Genomic DNA, 21,259 nt, shown 5'->3' with positions numbered 1-21,259 from the left:
GAGAGACCAACAGAGCCAGGTACAGCAACCATGTGACCCAAAGTTATAATGGCAGTCAAACGGGTTGGATTATGTAGGGAAGAGCACCCAGTCTCCTGGGCTGGAGAGTTCAGGGTAGAGGGCAGGGTATGCCACCAGGAGGTCCCTGTAACAGGTAGGGACTAAAGGATGAGATGAGAACCTGGAGGCCAGGTTTGCTTTGCTGTGTGGTATAGGCACCTCAGCCATTTGGCCTGGGGTTTGAAACCTAGCAACGGGAACTGGCACGAGGCAAGATTTTCAGCAATAGCAAGGAGAGGGTGATCTGAGAGTAAGTGGAGAGAGCTGAGACCCAGGTGGAGTAAGACCAGGGACTGTCATTTCCCTACCCAGGGGCTTCTGAGCAAGCATGGGTCTCCTGGGGTCTGTTGAAAACTTCAGGGTGACTTCCCTGTGCTTTTCAAGTCTCCAAGTCTTGCATACAATCCTGACTGGCAACAGCAACCTTGTCACAGGAAGTTCCTGCATCAATAGACCATTGTGCTTTTGCTTCAGGAGAAATGGAAGCCCCTCGGCCCTGGCTGGGAAAGGAGAACAAGGGAGCTCTGCCGCTCAGGAGCTCTGCTCCCAAAGCCAGTGTTCCTCAAGTCTGCCTCACACCTTCATGTCTAGATATTGGTTCTTACCCACTTCCCAGTCCAGGTTAGGTTTCTTAGCCTCTCCCTAGGGCAGGAGCCTCTTTCGAAGAAAGCCTCTATTCCCAAGCTTCTCTGTTCTTGCTCTCTGGTGCCTGAGCCTGCCCTGGCCTTCGGCTCAAATGTGCAATCTCAGGAAGACTGCCTGCCCTCTGTGGGGAACCACCCACTTGGCTTGCTTCTGCCTGAGGGGTTTCCCCCAGGAACTTTTCCAAATGGGATTGCAAAAGAGTAGATTCACTGTGAAAAGAATAAGTGTGATAGTTCCTCAAATATTAAAAAGAAAATGACTACATGGTTCTGCGGTTCAACTTCTGGACATTTGCTCCCGAAACAGTTGAAAATGGCATCTTAAAAAGATACTTTTGTATTTGCTTGTTCACAGCAGCATCACTCATGGTAGCCACAGAGCATCACTGATGAAATTCATCTGTTCGTCCACAGATGAAATAGAAGGACAGTGCATGCCAGAGAGCATTGCTCGGCTTTAACACGGATTGGGGGGCATGGTAGGGCACATGCTTAGCATGAGCAATGGTCTAGGGTCAGGCCTAGCTTGCTTTCTCACCTCTCCCATGCCCCCTCCTCCCTCCCAGATGCTGTTGTTGTGGATTCCACTGAGGCATGAAGTTGTCAGATTTATAGAGTCAGGGAATAGAAAGGTGTTTGCAAGGGAGACGAGAGGAACATGGACAGGGCTAGCGAGATGGCTCAGTGGGTAAGAGCACTGACTGCTCTTCGATGGTTCTGAATTCAAGTCCCAGCAACCACATAGTGGCTCACAACCACCTGTAATGAGATCTGACGTCCTCCTCCTCTGTTGTGTCTGAAGACAGCTACAGTGTACTTATTTATAATAATAAATAAATCTTTATGCCGGAGTGAGCAGGGACTGAGCAAGTGGGGCCGACCAGAGCAAGCAGAGGTTCTAAATTCAATTCCCAGCAACCACATGAAAGCTCACAACCATCTGTACAGCTACAGTGTACTCATATGCATAAAATAAATAAATAAATAAATAAATCTTTTTTAAAAAAAAGTCTGATGGACATAGAACTTTAGAAGATGAAAGGAACCCTAAAAATGACTACCAGGGACTGTGGCACAACCCTGTGAATATTCCTAGGATTAACTAACTGCACTCTCAAAAATGATTAAAATGGTAAATTTTACATTATTTTATCATCATTAAAATGTCATATATTTGCTCTGATGTTCAGCTACAATGTTCAAGTGCAGTACAAATTATCGACAAAAACATAGTATACCATTAAATGCAAAGTTTTGGGTGACATAGAATCTTTCCCATGGGAGGAAGGCATTCTAATAAGCTTGGTATGGGTCAGTCACCCGAGATTCCAGTACAGACTAGAAATAAAATAGTTTCTGAGCATTATAAGCAGCAGGTAATTAAAAATCAAAATCTTGGGACTAGAAAGATGGCTCAGGAGATGAGAGCACTTGAATTCAGGTCCCAATACCCATATTCGATGGCTCACAACTGTGGTAACTCTAGCACCGGGGGATCCAACATCGTCTTCTGGCTTTCAAGGGCACCTGCATTCATGTGGCACACACACAGAGACACACATACATATAAATAAAAATAAATCTTACGGAAGTCAATACCACATTAATATCAGTTGTACGTGATAGGTGACATCAAAGATGAAAGCCATTAGTTACCTCTTCAGTTTCTTAAGATAGGGGACTCTTGACTGCAGGATACACAATCAGATGATAGTCCTGACTGGTTATGAATATGGACTTTCAGGCAGGTACTTGGCTTCAAATTCTGGCATTGCTATTGCTGTCTGGACCAAGTGCTTAACCATTTTGTCAGCTTTAGTTACCTCAAAATGGGCTATTGTAGAAATTAAATAAGATGAGTATAGTATTTAATAAATAATGAAGTGTTTAGGACAGCGCTTGATATGTGGAAGATGACACACAGCAATTATTGTTATTAGCATAATTATGACAATTATGGCTATTAGGTTATTGAGTGACTGTACACAAAGCTAGCTAATAAAGGCTCTGTAACTCCTGCAGAGTTACTCAGCATCCAGAAGTCCCATGTCTTTTCCATACCCCGGCTACTTACCCATGTTTGGAAATCCGGTGAGAAGCTCTGTGTTTCTTCTCACCCGATCTTTTTAAAGCTGTCTGCAGAGCAGGTGGGATGGCTGTGTCCATGCTTAGGTAAAAGATCAGATTTTCTCATTAAGTTGACAGAAGTGAGGAAAAGAAGACCAAGGGCAGATTCCTAACTGGCAAAGAAACCTTGCCAAGCTAGAATGAGTCAAAATGCAGATGTCTCCAGGGATAACATCATCTTAAAATTTGTCATCAGGAATGGAGAGATGGTTCATTGGTTAGGAGAGCTGGTTGCTCTTGCAGAGGACCTGAGTTCGATTCCCAGCACCCACACAGAGGCTCAGAACCCTCTGTAACTCTAGTCCCAGGGGATCTGGTGCCCTCTCTGGCTTCTTCAGACCCCAGCCACACTCACGGTGCACATACACACATGCAGACAAACACTCACATAAAATGTAAAAGAAAAGAAAAGAAAAGAAAAGAAAAAACCCACAACTTTTAAAAATATGAAATAAATTGATCTAGATTGGGATCACATTATATTATATTATTTTATATTATTTATATTTTATGAATCTCCTCGTAGCAAGCGCTCCTAGTTCTGTGGTCACTGACTGGTTCTAGACCTCCTCATTCTTTGTGGTGTCTTTAATTTCCCTCACTTTTGGCAGTGCTGGGAAGTGAACCCAGGCCTCCTGCCTGCTGAGTGCATGCTCTGCCTCTGAGTGACCCCCAGCCCTTCCCTTCCTGACACCGTTTCTTCTGCGCTGATTCGCCGCCTAGAGTATTTTCTCAGCTCTTCTTTTTTTGGAAGAGAAATGTCAGTGGCACAATTCCTGAAACCGTTTGTATTCTCAACTGTCGTTTCGCTGCTTAGCCAGAGCGTGCTGTTTTGTTCCTTTCTCAGAACTCTAAATGCTACTCAGTTCCTAGGAAGCCCTGTGTTCCCGACAGGAAGTCCTGGGTCAGGTTGAGTGGTTGCTCACAGGTTTCTCTTTCTTTTCTCCAGAAGTTTCTTATTCTCTTATTTATGGATTTCAGATGGCCTTCATGTTTTGTTTTCTTTTTCTTTTAACAGCTACCCCTTACATAATACATATTTGTGTTTGTTTCTGATGATACATCCTGAGTCCTGTATATGCAGATCTGCCTGCCTGCCTTCCTTTCTGCCTGCCTGTCTGCCTGCCTGCCTGCCTGCCTGCCTGCCTGTCTGTCTGCCTGCCTGCCTTTCCTTCCCTCCATCCTCCCCTCTCTCACCCAGGCTGGGTATGAATCTATAGCCAAGGGTGTTTTGAAACTCACCGAGTATCCCTGGCTGGTCATGAACTGGTGGTAAGCTACCAGCCTTAGCCTTCCAAGTGCTAGGACTGTAAGTATGAACCATCACACCTGGCTTGTTCTTTCTCTTTTAAAACTAGCTCTTTCACTAAGTGTCCTTGAAAGTGCCTACCTACTTAAACTATACAATACAGCAGTGGTATTATATTCATAGAATTCTGATTTTTGAAGATCTTCCATCTCCTCACCAAAGTCTGTTGTCTCGCCACTTCCCACTGAGAAAACAACGGGAAACCCACTTGTGTCTCTGTAGTTTGCTTCTGGAGACTGCTTTTGAATGTGGGCATGGTACCTAGCCTTTTATTATGCTGGGGTTTTGAAATAGTTCTGTTAATTATGTCAGAGATTGTCCTTTCTGCCAGCTACATCATTGTCTTAACAGGGTTGCAGCAGGTGCCCTGTATCCAAGGCATAGAGAGACTACGAGTGGGGCCCGGAGCTCAGAGAGACCCAGCAGGAAGGGTGTGCTCAGCCCCTCTGGAGCCCTGATGGCCAGGTGTAGGTTTCCTCTCTCAGCCCGTGTGCTGTGCTGTCCCTATGAGAATGACTTTCGTTTCATGCCTGTGACCTTAGAGCTGTGCTTGGATTTGCATGGACGAGCTGTGGCTGATGGTTCCCTCACTTTGAGATGAACCCTTGCATAGCCTCTCCTTCATTATCTTCCCTTTCTCTTCAACACGTGCTGGCTCTTTTTTGTCTGTCTCTGTAAGATTTTGCTTTTGGCTTCCTGGTTTCTGTCTCACGCCAGTTTTTTCACTGTGTCTTGGGAGGGCTCCTCAGGTTGGGATTTGCAAACCCGATTTTCAGCCGTGGCCTCTCTATTGTTTAATGCCCCTTTGAGTTTTTATTCTGGGCATTCATATTTTGTTTTTAATTTACAAGATTTCATTGTTTTCCTAGAAATCTCCCATTTAAATTTGATGTATTATTTTCTTAATTGCACTTGTTTGAGCTCTTCAAGTGTTTGGGGTATTTGGATTATTTATTGCTGCCACCCAGAGATCTCCCTCAAGCTTAGTGGCTTAAAAGAGCGACTTCTGGGCCAAGGAAAAGGTTTCCTACGTAAATGAAGACTGGAGGCTGGACCCCCAGAATCTATGTAAAGCCACATGTGGTAACACATGGTAGCTGCAATTCTGGCTCTCTTCTGGAGAGATGGGAGCTGGAGACAGATGTGGACACACGAGCCGGTTTGCCTGGTGTGTGCCACAGAGAACAACAGAGAGACCCTGCCTCAGAGGAGGTGGAAGGCACACACGGATATCTGAAGTTGTTCTCCAGCCCACATGCGTTCCATGGCATGTGCATGCCTACATTCACACACATGAACATGCATGCATTAACTTGTCTGTGTGTGCACATACACACCTACGCACTGAACAATTTGGTGTTTCCCACAACTTCTGGTTTGACCATATAATTCTTTTTATATCGCCTATGGACTGAAAAACTGTGTGATACACTGAACTGTGATCTAGGTGACAGGCAAAAGAGTGTAACAGTGAATTGTTAGTCCTCACTCTCTGGGGGGATCTCACTTCTAACCTCCTACCAGAGCTCTCTAGACTAGTGAATGAAAACAGAGACACAGAGAGACAGAGAGACAGAGATAGAGAGAGACAGAGACAGACAGGCAGACAGAGAGAGACAGACAGACAGAACAGAGAGGGAGGGAGAGACCAATGGGAGAGAGAGAGAGAGAGAGAGAGAGAGAGAGAGAGAGAGAGAAAGAGAGAGAGAGAGAGAGAGAGAGAGATTTTTAATATGCCTTTCTAGCTCAATGGCTGGGCACTTCCAAATTTCCCTGCAGCTAACACATACTCCCTCTGCTATTCTTTAATTAATATTTGCTAAATCTATATTTTATCTCTGCTACCCCAGACCCAATTGAGGAAGTGGTCCCTGGGACCACTTTTCTGGATTCTTACATGTCGGCAGGCCTTCAAGTCTGATCTCTCTGTTTCCCCTTCATGGCACTTCTGTTCCTTCTCTCCTCTGCTCTTCTTGCCCAGGAATCTTAAAAGTCCTGCCTCTTTCACCCTGCCCAGCCATTGGCCATTGACTCTTTACTTATCAGTCAAAAAACAATCGGGGGCAGGGGCCCTCATGCATATTAGTGTGATTTGGGGAGCCAAATTAAGACAAAGCATTAAAATCAATCCTCAACAGAAAGCAGCTGTTCAAGTATTAGGAACTCCATCCTGACAAGTGGCTTCAGTTCTCCAAGCGGCTTCTCCCTCCCTCCACATGGAAGGTCACCTTGGGAGGGCTTTTTCTTGAGGCCTCTGTAAGCACAACAGCCTAAATGCAAGAGGAAGCTGCCAGCTTCTTCTAGACCAGGTCAGCAGGCTCTGCACTCCCTCTGCTCTGTTCTGTCCATCCAAGCAATTCTTAGGACTTAATTTAATTATGTGTTACTTATGTATATGTGTATGTATCTGTGTGAACATATGCCACCTGTGTTCCGATACCTCTGGAGTCCAGAAGAGGGTGCTGAATTCCCTGGAACTTTAGGCAGTTGGGAGTGGCCCCGTGTGGGTGCTGGGAACGCAGCTTAACATCTCAAGAAGAGTGACACGGTGCTTATGAAGTCTGAGCTGTGTCTCCAGCTCCACTCTCCCCTCTTCTTTTATTTGTTTTGTTTTTCTTTTGTTTTTTTTTTTGTTGTTGTTGTTGTTGTTGTTGTTGTTTTTTGTTTTTTCGAGACAGAGTTTTTCTGTGTAGCTCTGGCTGTCCTGGAACTCACTCTGTAGACCAGGCTGGCCTCGAACTCAGAAATTCGCCTGCCTCTGCCTCCTAAATGCTGGGATTAAAGGCGTGTGCCACCACACCCAGCTTCCCCTCTTCTTTTAATGCCAAGAATTGAACTACATTTCAACCCTGGAAAATAAAATGCAGGAAAGAGAGGGGAGGCTCAGTGAGCTTTTCCTTATTACTCCGACTCCTGCACCACCATACTGTCCTCTGCTCATGGGCTGGAAAGCCAGCTTGTCTGCTGATAGATTTTTTTTTTTTTGTAAAGTCTTCTGTAACATTTTTTTTTATACCTGGAACTTCAGTTTAGAACTTTTATTTGATTTAGTAGTAGTAGTAGTAGTAGTAGTAGTAGTAGTAGTAGTAGTAGCAGCTTTGGTGGTCAAATTCAGGGCCTGGTGCATGCCAGGCAAGTGTTTCACCATTTTGTAAACATTTGTTTGTTTGTTTGTTTATAAATTTTGAGACAGGATCTTACTATGTATAGCCTGGGCTGGCCGGGAACTCATTATATAGACCAGGTTGGCCTCAAATGCATAATGCATACAGATCCACCTGTCTCTGTCTCCTGAATTTAAAAGTGTGTAGCACTATGTTTGAGCTATTAATTCACTTATTTCTCTCTCTCTCTCTCTCTCTGTATGTGTTTGTGTGCTTGTGTGTGCATGTGTGTGTATGCGCTGGGCATTGAAACAACGACCTCATTTGTGCTGGGCAGGCATTCTACCACCGGCTATATCCCAAGCCCCCTAACATTGCTTGTTTGATTTTTTGTTTGTTTTTTTAGTCCCAATTTGTTGGGAATTAGGAATCTTTGTTTGTTTGTTTATCTCAGAACACACTGGCAAGTATTTATTGAACATATCCTATGCTTTCAGTGGTTTTGGTATGAAGAATTTATATGGAAAACCTACAAGAAGCAAAATAAAAGTATAGTGCAATCACAAGCAAGTGCGTGCATTTATTTGGTTTGATGGGCAGCATGAAACCGGGCTGCCACAATGTCCCTTTCTCTGTTCTTCTCCCTTCGTTTTACATTTTGGGATGGGTCTGAAGACATCGATGAGTGTGAAGATTCTGGCCTGTGCAGACATGGAGGGCGGTGTGTCAATACTCCTGGGAGCTTTGCATGCTACTGCATGGAAGGGTATGTGGCAAAGAACGGGCCTGAGCCTTTCCACCCACGCACGGATGCCACATCGTGCACAGGTAGGTGTCTGCCGGGGAAGCAGTACCTGAAGGTGAGATTTGGTAGGTGTCATCTCCTCATGTTCTGATGTTTATAGGTCTGTATTGGAGGTATGAGTATGCATTACCTTCACATATCTTTATGAAATAAAATAAATGACCCAATCAAGATAGAAAGAGTCGTGGTTTTTAAAAAGTTAAACAAGCCCAGTAGTGGTGAAACATTCCTTTAATCCCAGCACTTAGGAAGCAGAGGGCAGGCTGATCTCTGTGAGTTTGAGGACAGCCTGGTCTACAGATCGAGTTCTAGGACAGCCAGGGCTACACAAAGAAACTCTCTCTGTGTGTGGAGGGATGGGATAGCGCTAAACATGAGGGACTAGATATTTTGGTACTAACTGTTGCCTGTCAGATCTGGTAAGAACCCAGTATCTCCAAAGTGACTTTGGAAATTAAGAAAGTGCATCGAATATAAGGTAGTTTGCAGTCAGATTTGTACTTCATTGGACAAGGCATCTCTTTAGTGAGAATGAGTCAGAGCCGATTCTGTGTAGATGCTGTTGTGTATGGAGCGCCCGGAGCATGATAAAGACAACCATTGGAAATGTGCTCAGAAACATCGTGGAAATGAATCTAACACAGGGTCTGGGGTGTGAGGCATGGGGTATGGGTGCAGAGAGATGGTGGATTCTGAAAACTTGCATTTGTAAAGTAAAGAAGTTGACACGGTTTTGTTTTCAGAAATAGACTGTGGCATCCCTCCTGAAGTTCCTGAGGGCTACGTCGTGGGAAGCTACAGCTCCACACTGGGCGGCCAGGCCCATTATAGCTGCAAGGAAGGGTTTCTCAGCGTCTCAGGAGACAGAATTTCACGATGCACAGCCCTGGGTGTGTGGGAACCTCCCAAGTTACATTGCCAAGGTGGGTTTTTAAAAGCCTCAGCTTTCTGCTTACAGTGTCCCTAGGTTGCTTTTCAGTTTCCCTTTGGGAATAAATGCATTCAGTAAAGCCGATACACCGGTATTTGTTCCTGGCGGGGTTTGTGTCTCTAGTATTTTTCAGGGTCTGTATCTTAGTGTCTGCAAACAATGACCCTACTTTTGTTCTGCATTTATAAAATTTTTCTATTACAGGATCTTGGCTAGTGTTTGCAGAGTGAAAACCTAAGCAATTAACATAGAAATGTTTTTTAATCTTACTTCTGACTTGTATGGAAATGATTCTGATGTTTCAACATGAATTCAGCTTTTTAAAAAAATGCAAATTCACCTTTATTTATTTATGTGTATATGCATGCATGTGTACAAGTGTGTGTGTGTGTGTGTGCGCGCGCGCGCGCACACGCGCGTTTGTCTATGTAGCGGTCAGAAGACAACCTCATGGAGTCAGTTTTTTCCTTCCCTCATGTGAGTCCTGGGATCCAGTTGAGGTCATCAGACTTGGCAGCAAGCCACCTTTACCCGCAAAGCCATACCATTGGCTGTGATCTCAGCCCTTTGATGTGTGGATACCGACCTATTTATGTGCTGTATGTAACACTATGTGCCACATACATTCTAAGCAAGTTCCCTGAAACTGACTCTCTTAGTCCTTAGACGATTCCTGTGTGAGACACTCGGGTGAGAAGGCTGCCCTCTTCCAGGCGTCCAGGTCACAGTCAGGGGCAGTTGTGGAATTAGAAGCCAGAGATGCCAGTCCGAGGCTGGGTTTTCAGTTGCTCTGCTGTTTGCTTTGTTTTTTACTATTGTGATTACTTTTGTACTTTTTACTTTCTCATCTCTAGTGATTTCCAGTTCAACAGTTCCCGGGTTTCCCAATAATCTTAAGGACGTGTTCGTCCATGTTCACTTTTGCTTTTTAAATCAGACACTAATTATTTTTTTGTTATGCCTTCTAAGCATGTAAGGTGACTTCATATATTTTGACATTAAGGTGACTCTGCTTTTTCCTTTAATCAGTAATATAAGTTTCACTAACACATTTCCTGATAGTGATTAGTGTCATTAGGATGAATTATTTTCGAGGCTTTGGCTTCTTATTATTTTAATCAGGATAGTATTTGCTAAATACTATTTAGAATTCTTCACTGATAACCGAAGGAATGCCATTTTTGTTATATTTAGTATCAATGACATTCTGAATTTAAAAATATCAAAGCATTTTTTTTCCTTGCTCTGTAGGATTTTTAAAGATTTGGGAGATTTCGTTTGGAAAACCATCTGGATATGACACTTTGGGCATATCCAGCCCTTGAAGTATTTATAAAACTCTGATTTTTAAGAATCATCTCTCTGGGTAACTATCCTGGCTAATCTTTATCTTATACACTTTTTAGGTTGAAGAGACTTTTGATATATATTTAAAAGTAACCATCATAGCTAATATCGATGATCAATTGAAAGGATCTAGGATCATTAAGGAGATAAGATTCTGATTGCGTCTGTGAAGGATTGTCCTAGGTTAGGGTCACTGACGTAAGTGACTCGCCTTAACTCTGAGGGGCATCGTTCTGTAGGCTGGTCTCTTAGGTTAAAGGAGATCACTCATACAAACATTAACTGCTCCTTCCCTCCTGGCTGTGGATACAGTGTAACCAGCTACCCCCCCCCCCAGCCACAGCCACAGCCACACCCCCACCACAGCCACACCCACACCTCCCGCTGCCATGCCTTCTACTGGGGTGGACTGTATCCCTTCACACCATGAGACAAAATCAACTCTCTCTTTCTTTAAGTTGCTTTTTTTTAAAAGATTTATTTATTTTATGTATATGAGTACACTGTAGCTGTCTTCAGATACACCAGAAGAGGGCATCAGATCCCATTACAGACGGTTGTGAGCCACCATGTGGTTGCTGGGAATTGAACTCAGGGCCTCTGGAAGAACAGTCAGTGCTCTTACTGGCTGAGCCACCTCTCCAGCTCCTTGAGGTTGCCTTTGTTGGGTGTTATTTCACAATAAGAAAAGTTTCTAATATAGTAATGATGAAAAAGGAAAGTATTCATTTTTGTTGAATTTATTGCATGGCTAAGTTAATCTTGATGCTGTTTTGACTTACTGGGGCTTTAAAACATGTTTAGATATATTTTTATCATCCTCAGAGTTAAGGGGCTGGGTAATGGTGCCACATGCCTTTAATCCTAGTCTTGAAAAACAAACAAACAGAAAGCTATAAGGATATATTTTAGTTATTAGATTATCTTTTAATGGATCAGTTCCCTCCCTCCAACTCTGATATCTATTTGATTTCCCCTTCTAAGAAAGATTCAGCCATCCTCCCTTGGGCCTTCTTTGTTATTTGGCTTCTTTGGGTCTGAGGATTATAGCATGGGTACCCTGTACTTTACAGCTAATATCCACATATTAGTGAGCATATACCATGCCATGTCCTTTGGGGTCTGGGTTACCTCACTCAGGATGATATTTTCTAGTTCCATCCATTTGCCTGCAAAATTTATGATGTCCTTGTTTTTAATAGCTGAGTAGTTATTCCATTGTGTAACTGAACTACATTTTCTGTATCCATTCTTCAGTTGAGGGACATCTGGGTTGATTCCAGTTTCTAGCAATTATGGATAAAGCTGCTATGAACATAGTGGAACATGTGTCCTTGTGAGATGGTGGAGCATCTTTTCAATAAATGCTCAACAGTGGTATAGCTGAGTCTTGAGGTAGAATTATTCCCAATGTTTTGAGAAACTGCTGAATTGATTCCCACAGTGGTTGTACAAGTTTGCACTCCCACTAGCAGTGGAGGAGTGTTCCCCTTGCTCCACATCCTCACCAGCATCTGCTGTCCCTTGAGAGTTTTATTTTACCCATTCTGATGGGTATTAAAAGAAAGAAAGAAAGAAAACGAACAGGTAAATTGGAGCTGGGAAGATGGCTCAGCACTTAAGTACATGAACTGCTCTTACAGAGGACCCAAATCCAGGTCCCAGTACCAACATCAAGTGGCTCACTATAGCCTGCCGCTCTGTCTCCGGAGGACCCCACATTACTGTTCCTCATGAGTACTTGTACAGACACACACCCATATACATAATTAAAAATAATAGTACAGTAGATATTTTTTAAAAGAATGGGGAAATGATCTGAGTAAATGTTTCTCGAAAGAGTACTTGCAGCTGTATGGGGGGAAAGTTCACTACGACTAATCATGAGGGACATGCAAATCCATCTCTACAGTCCTGCCATCTCAGCCCAAATGTGGGGAGGGCGAGGACAATGGGGAATTCCTGACAGGATGTCAATTAGTGCAGCCACTGTAGGAAGCACCAAGGAGGTTCCTCCAAAATGGAAACAGGAATTACCACACAAGCTAGCTGTCCCTCTACTGGACGCAAGAGGAGAGGAAATGAAATCAGCAAATCAAAGAGACACCTGTATGCACATTCCTAATACAGCCACACTCCCAACAAGTAATCAAGACTTACTCAATACTGGTGTCCATTGGCAAATATACAAACAAAGAATGTTGTGTATTCAAATATACAGTGGGCTATTGCACACTCATAAAAAGAAGCAAATGCTGCCATTTGTACTGACATAAACAGAATTGGAGAAAGTTGTTAAGTGAAATGAGCCAGGCACAGAAAGCCAAACACTGTAGGATCTCACTTATATGATGAGTCTGAGTTCATCTCAGGCCAGTGAAATGGCTCAGGAGGTAAAGGTGCTTACTGCCAAGCCAGACAACCTGAGTTTGACTCAAGATCCACATAGTGGAAGGAGAAAATTGACAGAAATGTAAGCCGCCCTCTGACTTCCACAGGGTCATCACACACACCCACACCCCCCCACACACACACATAAACACACACATACATACACACAAACACACACACATAAACACATATACATACATACACACAAACACACACACATACAAACACACACAAACACTTGCACACACACATACAAACATGCATGGACACACATACACAAATACACATGTGTTCACACATACACACAAACACAAATACACACATGCACACACACACACACACACACACACACGACAAACAGACAAACACAATAAAAGCCTTGGCATTAAAAAAAAAACTTAAGATTAAACTGGGCATGGGGGTGCATACCTTTAAACCCAGCAGCAGAGGAAGGAGGATTTCTGAGAATCTGAGGCCAGCCTGGTCTACATAGAGAGATTCAGGATAGCCAGGGCTGTGTAGAAAGACCTTGTCTCAAAATAAAACAAAACAAAACAAACAAACAAAAAGGCTTAAGATTAAAACAACTTAAAGAGGGGGGCTGGAGAGATGACTCAGTGGTTAACAGCACTGACTGCTCTTCTAGAGGTCCTGAATTCAATTCCCAGAAACCACATGGTGGCTCACAACCGTCTGTAATGGTATCGGATGCCCTCTTCTGGTGTGTGTGAAGACAGGGACAGTGTACTCATATACATAAAATAAATAGATCTTTAAAAGAAAAAAAAAAAAAAAACAACTTAAAGTTTCTCTCCTTAAGTAGAAAGCAAAGCACGGTTGTGGGATTAGGAAGTGTTCTAGAAGTTCCACGGGAAGCCATCCACACTGTTCATTGAAACAGGATCAATCACGGTTGTCTTCTTGCTTCAAAATGTTTGTTTCTTTTAAAAAATATATAGTATTTAATGTATTCTTTGAGGCCCTTGTGCAATGCATTAACCACACTCACCTCCCCACTCCTTTTCCTAACTCCTCCTAGACCTTTCCCTTCCTCCCATTCTTATGCCCCTGTGGACCCCCAAGACCACTGAGGAGCCAATTCTGATACAAACATCTGACATGTACAAACACACACACACACACACACACACGCGCACACACACACACATACACACACAATATATATATTATATATGCAATTTGCTATACTTTTTTCTTTTCACTTGACCATTGGCATATTTGCTGATGGAGTACATACTGCTAACCTGACTGCTACCCAGTCACATGCAAGCTTGGGAAATTTCTATATGGGTCAGCAAGTTCATATTTTAAAAACCACATTTCTGGCGTAATCTGCAGGAACTGAACATGGGGGCAGAACTACCTGACAAACAGCATGGCTAAGTTATCTATTCTCTGTAGGATGTCTTAAGTTATCTATATGTACCTTGACCCTGCTTTTGGGACAGTGCTCCAATGGATTTTGTAGTTTTCTTCCTGAAATTAGAGTTTAGCCCCTGGTCTCACACAAAATGGAGTTTCCTAAAAAACAGAGTTGATTGGGCTTTCCACTGTCCCCGTTCTGATTTCATGTCCTCTTTCTAAGCATATGCCTCTCAGACCCCTTTGTGCTGCTCATGGACGTGGGGGTGGGCCATTCCCTGCTGAGTAGTCAACATTCTGGGGACCAGACCCTTAAAGAAAAACGGACTCTTCCTCCCCAAGAAGCCATCAGCTGTCCACAGCTCCTCAGGGGTGGAGCACCATGAACCTCGTTCTGCTCAGTGCTAGAATGTTGGCTGGCTTGATCTTATGTGGGTCTTGTGCAGGCAGCCACTGCTCCATGAATTTGGGGTCCAGTGGTCCTGTCATGCCCAGAAGTCAGCGTGTGCTGCTCCAGTTTTCACTGTCTCTGTCTCCCTTGCTGCTGGGGCTCCTGGGCCTTGGGGTGGGGAGTGTGTAGAGTGTTTGGCGACTTACTTGTTGCATGTGCGGGCCATCCCTCCATTGTCCCTTGCGTTTACCTGAAACTTACTGATTCATCCCAGCCACCCAGCTTCAGGGATTAACTCTCTCTGCCCCCTCAGCACTGGAATCACAAGAATTACGGGTCTGCAACCGTAATGCCTGGTGCGTGTGTGTGTGTGTGTGTGTGTGTGTGTGCGCGCGCGCGCGCGCGCGCGAGCGTGTGTGTTTGTACATGTCAGATGTCAGACCCAGGTAACATTCCTCAGTAGCCATCCACTTTTTTTCCCCTCTTTTCCTTTTTTTAAATTCAGAATCTCTCTCTGGGACCTGGGACTTTCAGTGAGCCCCAGATGTCCATCCACCTCTGTCTTGCCCCAGATGTCCATCCATCTCTGTCTTCCAGCACGGGGATTACGAACCCACACCAGTGTGCCCTGGGGAGCAAGCTCAGGCTCAGGTTGTAGGGACACCAAGTGCTTTGCTGACTGAACTATCGTCCACAGTTTACAGCAATCCTTTCAACATTTTAAAATTTCTTTGGTGGGAGGGTATAATTTTTAAAATAACCAGTGAATAGGAATTTGAAGGTTCTTTCATAAGGAATAACTAATGTTTAAGGATAGGGGAATGTGCTAAGTGCTCTAATTTGACCATGAGACACTGTGAGTGCATGTATCAGGTTAGCAGTATGTACTCCATCAGCAAATATGGCAATGGGTCGAGTGAAAAGAAAAAAGTATAGCAAATTGCATACATAAAACCTGGGGTTTATGTAGAGGACTCTGTGATGCAGTTTGTCTGGACTGAGAGCGGAGGAAGATAATTTGGAGAGAGCTTCTCCCATTCCCCCAGGGCATTGTTATTTAAAGAATCTTACCTCCTCCCATGTCACCACCAGGCGCCAGCTCCTCACTGCATCTTCTCCCCTTGAGGCATTAACTTTTCTTATGTACCCTTCAGCCTTCTCTGGGCTCCCGAATCTGGGCTACGTGCCAGCTGACACTGTATTTTTAGCCGTGTTCTGAAGCTACAGGAATTGGGAATCCCACCAAATGCACCCTGGAACTGTGAAGTTGGCTGCTACGGAGCAGGGTGCTTGTGAAGGGGACAGCTGTGTGACAGGCAGTGGCTTTGAGGGCTGAGGATGGGATTCCTTTACCAAAGAAGGAGTAGTTGATGGACAGCGTTTGTCTTCTCCTAGTCGCCGTATCCCCTGGAGTGGAGCCCGATAGGGAGACATCCATTTCTTTGGACTTGAACCGGTAACAGGAAGTGAGGTCTGAAAGCTTCCAATGGCAGATGTTCCTGTGGTCCCCCTTCCAACGAAGTGCCTGACACACATTTCCATTAACTCTGTGGAATGGAGAGAATTGCCTGCCCAAACTTTACATAAGTGTGAAGCAATGAGAGGTGTAGGGAGAGGGGAGCTGGGGAGGGGGAGAACAGGAATGGGGTGGTACCAAGGATGGTCTGTGCAGGTAGAGTCTGCTCTCCTCTACAAGGCCCAGTGAGAAATGGTTAATCATGTCAGACCAGGTCTGTTTTCCAGGTCTTCTTCCCTCCTTTGTGTGACCAAATCATCATCTATCCTTTCAGGATGGGGCTTCTCCTCATTAGTGTGTCTGACAGTGAGGATGTAATGTACTTTAGTGCTTGCCGTGTGTGTGTGTGTGTGTGTGTGTGTGTGTGTGTGTGTGTGTGAGAGAGAGAGAGAGAGAGAGAGAGAGACAGAGACAGAGACAGAGACAGAGACAGAGACAGAGTCAGAGACAGACAGAGAGAGACAGAGAGAGACAGAGATAGACAGAGAGAGAGGCCCTGGGTTCAGTTTCTTGTACTGGGGTGAAAGACTGGATTTGGGACAATCACTTCCTTCCTTCCTTCCTTCCTTCCTTCCTTCCTTCCTTCCTTCCTTCCTTCCTTTCTTTCTTTCTTTCTTTCTTTCTTTCTTTCTTTCTTTCTTTCTTTCTTTCTTTCTTTCTTTCTTTCTTTCTTTCTTTCTTTAAAATGTGGAGGTGTGGTAGTATATGCCTGTAATCCTGACAGGTGGCGGTGAGGCCACCTTGGGCTATATAGTGAGACCCTGCCTTAAAACAAAAGACACATTCTATGCTTGTCCTGCCCTCCCCACATTTCGGGGGTGGGGAGGAGGCAGGGGGGACGGGGGAGCAAAACAAAACACATTCTAAAGTGTAAGTCGTATAATTCTCGCTGTTAAAACATCTAAATGACCACAGAATTTAGGAAATCCAACTCCTAACCATGGCCTCTGAATACATGTGTTCTGATTAGTCTCTCCCATCCTCTCCCGTCTCTTTCCCATCCCTATCAAAGTGAAGAGTTCCCTTACTGGAGCCCAGTCTCATCGTGACAAAGTTCATAAAAGTTTGAAAACGTTCTTGCATAAATCAGAACACAAATCCATAACAGGAGACAGGTTACCTTCCCGGCGTGGCTGCTTCTGAGTGTCAACCATTGTGGAAAGAATTGTCTTGGTCTGTTTGAGAGTTCATGATCCTACTGTTGCCCAGTCTGGTCTTGAACCCTTGGCCTCAAGAACTCTTGGCACAGGCTCCTGGGTAGTGGCAATGACAGGCTTACACCACTGCTCTTGGATTTGGAAAGGATCCTAAGACCACCTCTGGACCTAGCCTGGGGAGTGCTCTCCTTGACTAATGGTACCCAGCAGGGATGCAGGAGGGTGGAGTGGCATCCAGCACATTTGGTGTTCGTGGGCTCTGCTCAGATGATGGGAATTTTAGTTCATTTGGAATCTATTTTCTAGTATCTTACTGTATACTAATTAAAAAAACATTTCAGTAAGCTATATTGCCTTTCTTCCTTTTAAAACCATTTTTAAAAATCATTGCTAAGTAGACGCTGTTAAGATCTGACTCTATTTTGGAGGCACCTGACTGTGCCAGTTGAACTAGGACTTCGATCATGAGACTCACTGCTAAGAGTATGAAACAAGAGCTTTAGAGACTGAGAGACCTCTGTGACTTCTGGGTCAGCCACCTGCTGGAAGCTTCTTGTTTCCTTGTATAGAAGGGGTAAGGCGTATCTCAGCTATAGTTTTTTCACCCTTTTAACATCTTGTGAAGCTTTGCTGAGAGAATGGTAGTACTGGGCCTGCCTGCTTTCCAGTTGCTACTGGATTAATGCTGCTCACAAACCAGAGGGTCATTCTCCAATTCTCTCTCTCTCTTCTCTATTTCCACCCTGTCCACTCCACCCACCGTGTGTGTGTGTGTGTGTGTGTGTGTGTGTGTGTGTGTGTGTGTGTGTGCGTGCTGCCTTGGTATATATGTGTTCATATGTTTATGTATGAATGTATTTATGGAGGCTCAGGGTCGATGTTAGGTGACTTTCTTGTTTTCCCACACTGAGACAGGTCTCTCACAGAACCCTGGTTAGCTGGCCTGCTCAGGGATTGCTTGGATTGCTGGGGGAGGGGCACACCAGCTTACCAGGCCTTTTGTATAGGTCCTGGAGATCCAGACTCTTAAACCACCCTCTGGCCAGCCTTAGGGCCTAGTTTTAATGGAAACTGAGGCAGGCCTCAAATTCAGACGTGGCCTCATTTATAGATGGTTTCAAAGTTCCTGTTTTCCTGCCTTAGCCTTCTGATTGCATGTGCCACTGACTGTATTTTTAACCACGTAGCCCTGGCTGTCCTGAAACTCACTATGTAGATCAGGCTGACCTTGAACTCACAGAGATCCTCCTGCCTCTGCCTCCTGAGTGCTGGGATTAAAGGCGTGCGCCCCCATGCCTGGTTAAGTGTGAAATGCTTCAGTCTTTGCTTCAATTACTCATTGTCAAGCTGTAGAGTCTGTTTACAACTGGAACACTAAAACAGGGACTCTAATGTTGTCCTTTGAGAAGAGAAACATCCGCAGCCCAGAGGTTTGAGAGCCTTGGCGCTGATCAACACCTCTACAGATAGAAGATCCGGACAAGCCCGCTGAGAAGCCCCGTCCTCCTCACTCAGGCTCTTACCCGCCCTGTCACCTCCTCCGCAGCTTCTGAAGTGTTTCAATTCTAGCCGTTTCCAAACTAAACACTAGTTATTGACAGTAAGTGCCATTGTGTGAAATGGAATTGTTTTTTCTCCCAAACGAGCTCTCTCAATGAACATGAGCTGGAGAAAATATATTGTTTTGTCAGGGCAAAAGCTGATAGAAGTCTTCAGATTGCAAACTACATCAAAAAGTAATTTCTGTCTCCCTCCGGCCTTAAGGGCATGTGGCCTTTTGGGTACTAATGAGCTCATTAGCTTAGTTAGAGCAGCTAATAAGCTACCCGTGCACAGAGAGCACAGTGGCATAGAATAATTCTTCCGTTTTCCTCTAACAATTACAATAACATTTTCTAAATCCAACTCGCCCCGTACTGAGACATTGTATTCCAACCCCCCCATCTCAATGATAGACACAATGAGGTGCCCAAACAGCCCCACAGGGAGGGTCTAACTACACATAGCTGAATTCAGAATGTGCTGGGCAGCATGTGAAACTCTGCTGTCGGCTACAGATTTTAGCTTCTTTCCTCGGGCCGTGTTACTTACACGTGACCGTAACAATCAATGTTAATGCCCTCAATGGTGTTTGTCACTTGGACACACAGTCTGTGAGGGATGCTTAAAGATATAGGATGATAGGCACAGCCCACGGAACCTAGAGATTGTGTTGGATTATATGGTTCAGTCTTTAGAGTCTGGGGTCAGTCTGCCTAGGTCACGTGGGCCCTTACAAACCCCACATTCCACTGCTCTCCAGGTACCTATAAACTCGATTTGATCCTAAGCGTCATAGAGCTGTTTCTATTTATTGATGGATAAAAATGAAAACCAACCTTAATATTTTTTTTCCTTTTAGTGTACACACTTGTTTCTGCTCTTTTTTAGAGCTTTGTTTGTACTTAGTTTTATGACACTTTTTGCCGGGGAGGGAGCTGGAATCGTCGGAATGGCTCTCTTATCCATTCTCTTGGGGACTGGCAAGACACCTGCCATGCTTTACAGGCACTCTTGGTCACTTTCTTTGCTTCCTTAGCTTATTATTTATTGATCTCTAAACAGTTTTTGATGAAGCCTTATATTACTCTGCTGTTTCTGGCATCATTTCCTATTACTGTGCCAGCGTTTATAATACACAGTAGCCAATGTGGGCGACCTTGTGGCACAGTCGGTTTTGATTAGATGCTGAAAGTCGCCTGTACCTTTCATCAGACAGATTGCCTCCTGGACTATTTTCATGAGTAGGAAGACCATCACAGCTCAATATAAGACATGATTTCTACCACCAATGTGGCCTTTGAAACTTCCACAGCACATCCCCCCACCGGGGAGACCTGTTTTGAAGTTTATTATTCAAATAAAATTGTAGACAATGGGAAACTAAGGGAAAATTCCCAGCTATGCTCATAATTAGTTGACTGTATTTCTGGTGCAGGTTCAGGCGTCGTTACTTAATAATGTAATTAGTCAGAGAAACATGAGCTTTAATGATCAACCCCATGCATATGCCATACAAATTTGTGTTTTTAAGTCTTCCTTTCCTCTGCATATAAATTGCTTTAATGTTTATTTCCTTGCGATGGTAAGGGCTATGGAAGGTTTTAATATAGATTTGTATCTTTATTGCCATTGCTGAATTGATTGTTAATAGAATGATCTCAAGCTTTCTGGGGACATGTGTGGCAGGGGAACATGTTTCAGGCAAGACCCAGACCAGACTCTCATATCATGATACATCAGCTCTAAAGTTTCAGGGGGTTACTGTGTTGTGCTTTTCTTGGGGACATATAACAAACACCAGTTTACCCCACCTAAAGCACCCATGACAGATCAAAGAAATGATTCCAGCCAAGTCCAGCTTGGTGAACCAGAAGTTTTGCTTTGTGTTTTGGAACAGAGTCAGGGGTGTTACATATAAGGCATGGGTGACTCAAAGGCAGCTGCATTTCAGAAAACCTCACCCCAGCCTAGGTGACAACTCAGGAAAACCGAGTCTTGCCTAACTTGCAGACTGCTCCACTAAAAGGTCTGTTGTCACAACAACGTCCCATTTATGTGAGCCTGGGCAGGGCCTCCTGGGTCTTGCACTTTTCCAAGCTTCTTGTCAGCCTCCCCCTTCCCTATGGGAGGGAGTGTTTCCCTTTCAACTGGGAGATGACCGATGACCGACACACAGCTCCAGTGAAGAAGTCTGTATGGCTAGGAGGTCTGCTCCTAGCTCCCTCTTCACTCTGGGAAATGTCTCATAGACAAGCTTGGGCTGAGAGGGTTATCTTAGAGTCTTTGTGGTCTGATCTAAATGTGCCTTCATGTGGCTTCATCTCAAGGGTTAACTACTCTGTCTGGTCTGTCCTATTCAGGACCTAGTGTGAACTCCTTCATTGTTGCCTGTATTTAAAGATACCAAATTTAAATGGCTCTCACAAAGTGCAGTGCCTCTGTTTTTTGCTAGCAGTGTGGCTTTTGAATGTATTGTAAGCTCTAAGAAACTCCGTGTTCATATCGGTAAACACCATGCTAAAAGAAACCATCTACCCTACATGGTTTTCTGT

The 21,259-nt window shown here is 44.3% G+C and overlaps 1 protein-coding gene across 10 annotated transcripts in view; it reads left to right on the top strand.

Annotated features, from left to right (window-relative positions):
- Window positions 1–21,259, top strand: part of Susd1 (sushi domain containing 1) — a 125,668-nt gene that overhangs the window by 19,628 nt on the left and 84,781 nt on the right. For all 10 annotated transcript variants that reach the window (XR_001784175.2, XR_003954993.1, XR_390338.4 and 7 more), the window contains 2 exons: window positions 7,920–8,072; window positions 8,793–8,972. Coding sequence is in view for 7 of the 10 variants with exons in the window: in XM_006538143.4 (XP_006538206.1) it covers window positions 7,920–8,072; window positions 8,793–8,972 (333 nt within the window). In the remaining 3 variants the exon portion in view is untranslated. The remainder of the gene's footprint in view (window positions 1–7,919; window positions 8,073–8,792; window positions 8,973–21,259) is intronic.

Source organism: Mus musculus, chromosome 4 (genome assembly GCF_000001635.26).
Source record: "Mus musculus strain C57BL/6J chromosome 4, GRCm38.p6 C57BL/6J".
Classification (NCBI taxonomy): Eukaryota; Metazoa; Chordata; class Mammalia; order Rodentia; family Muridae; genus Mus; species Mus musculus.
The sequence above is the reverse complement of the archived record's forward strand: the minus strand, read 5'-3'. Positions and strand labels throughout refer to the sequence as shown.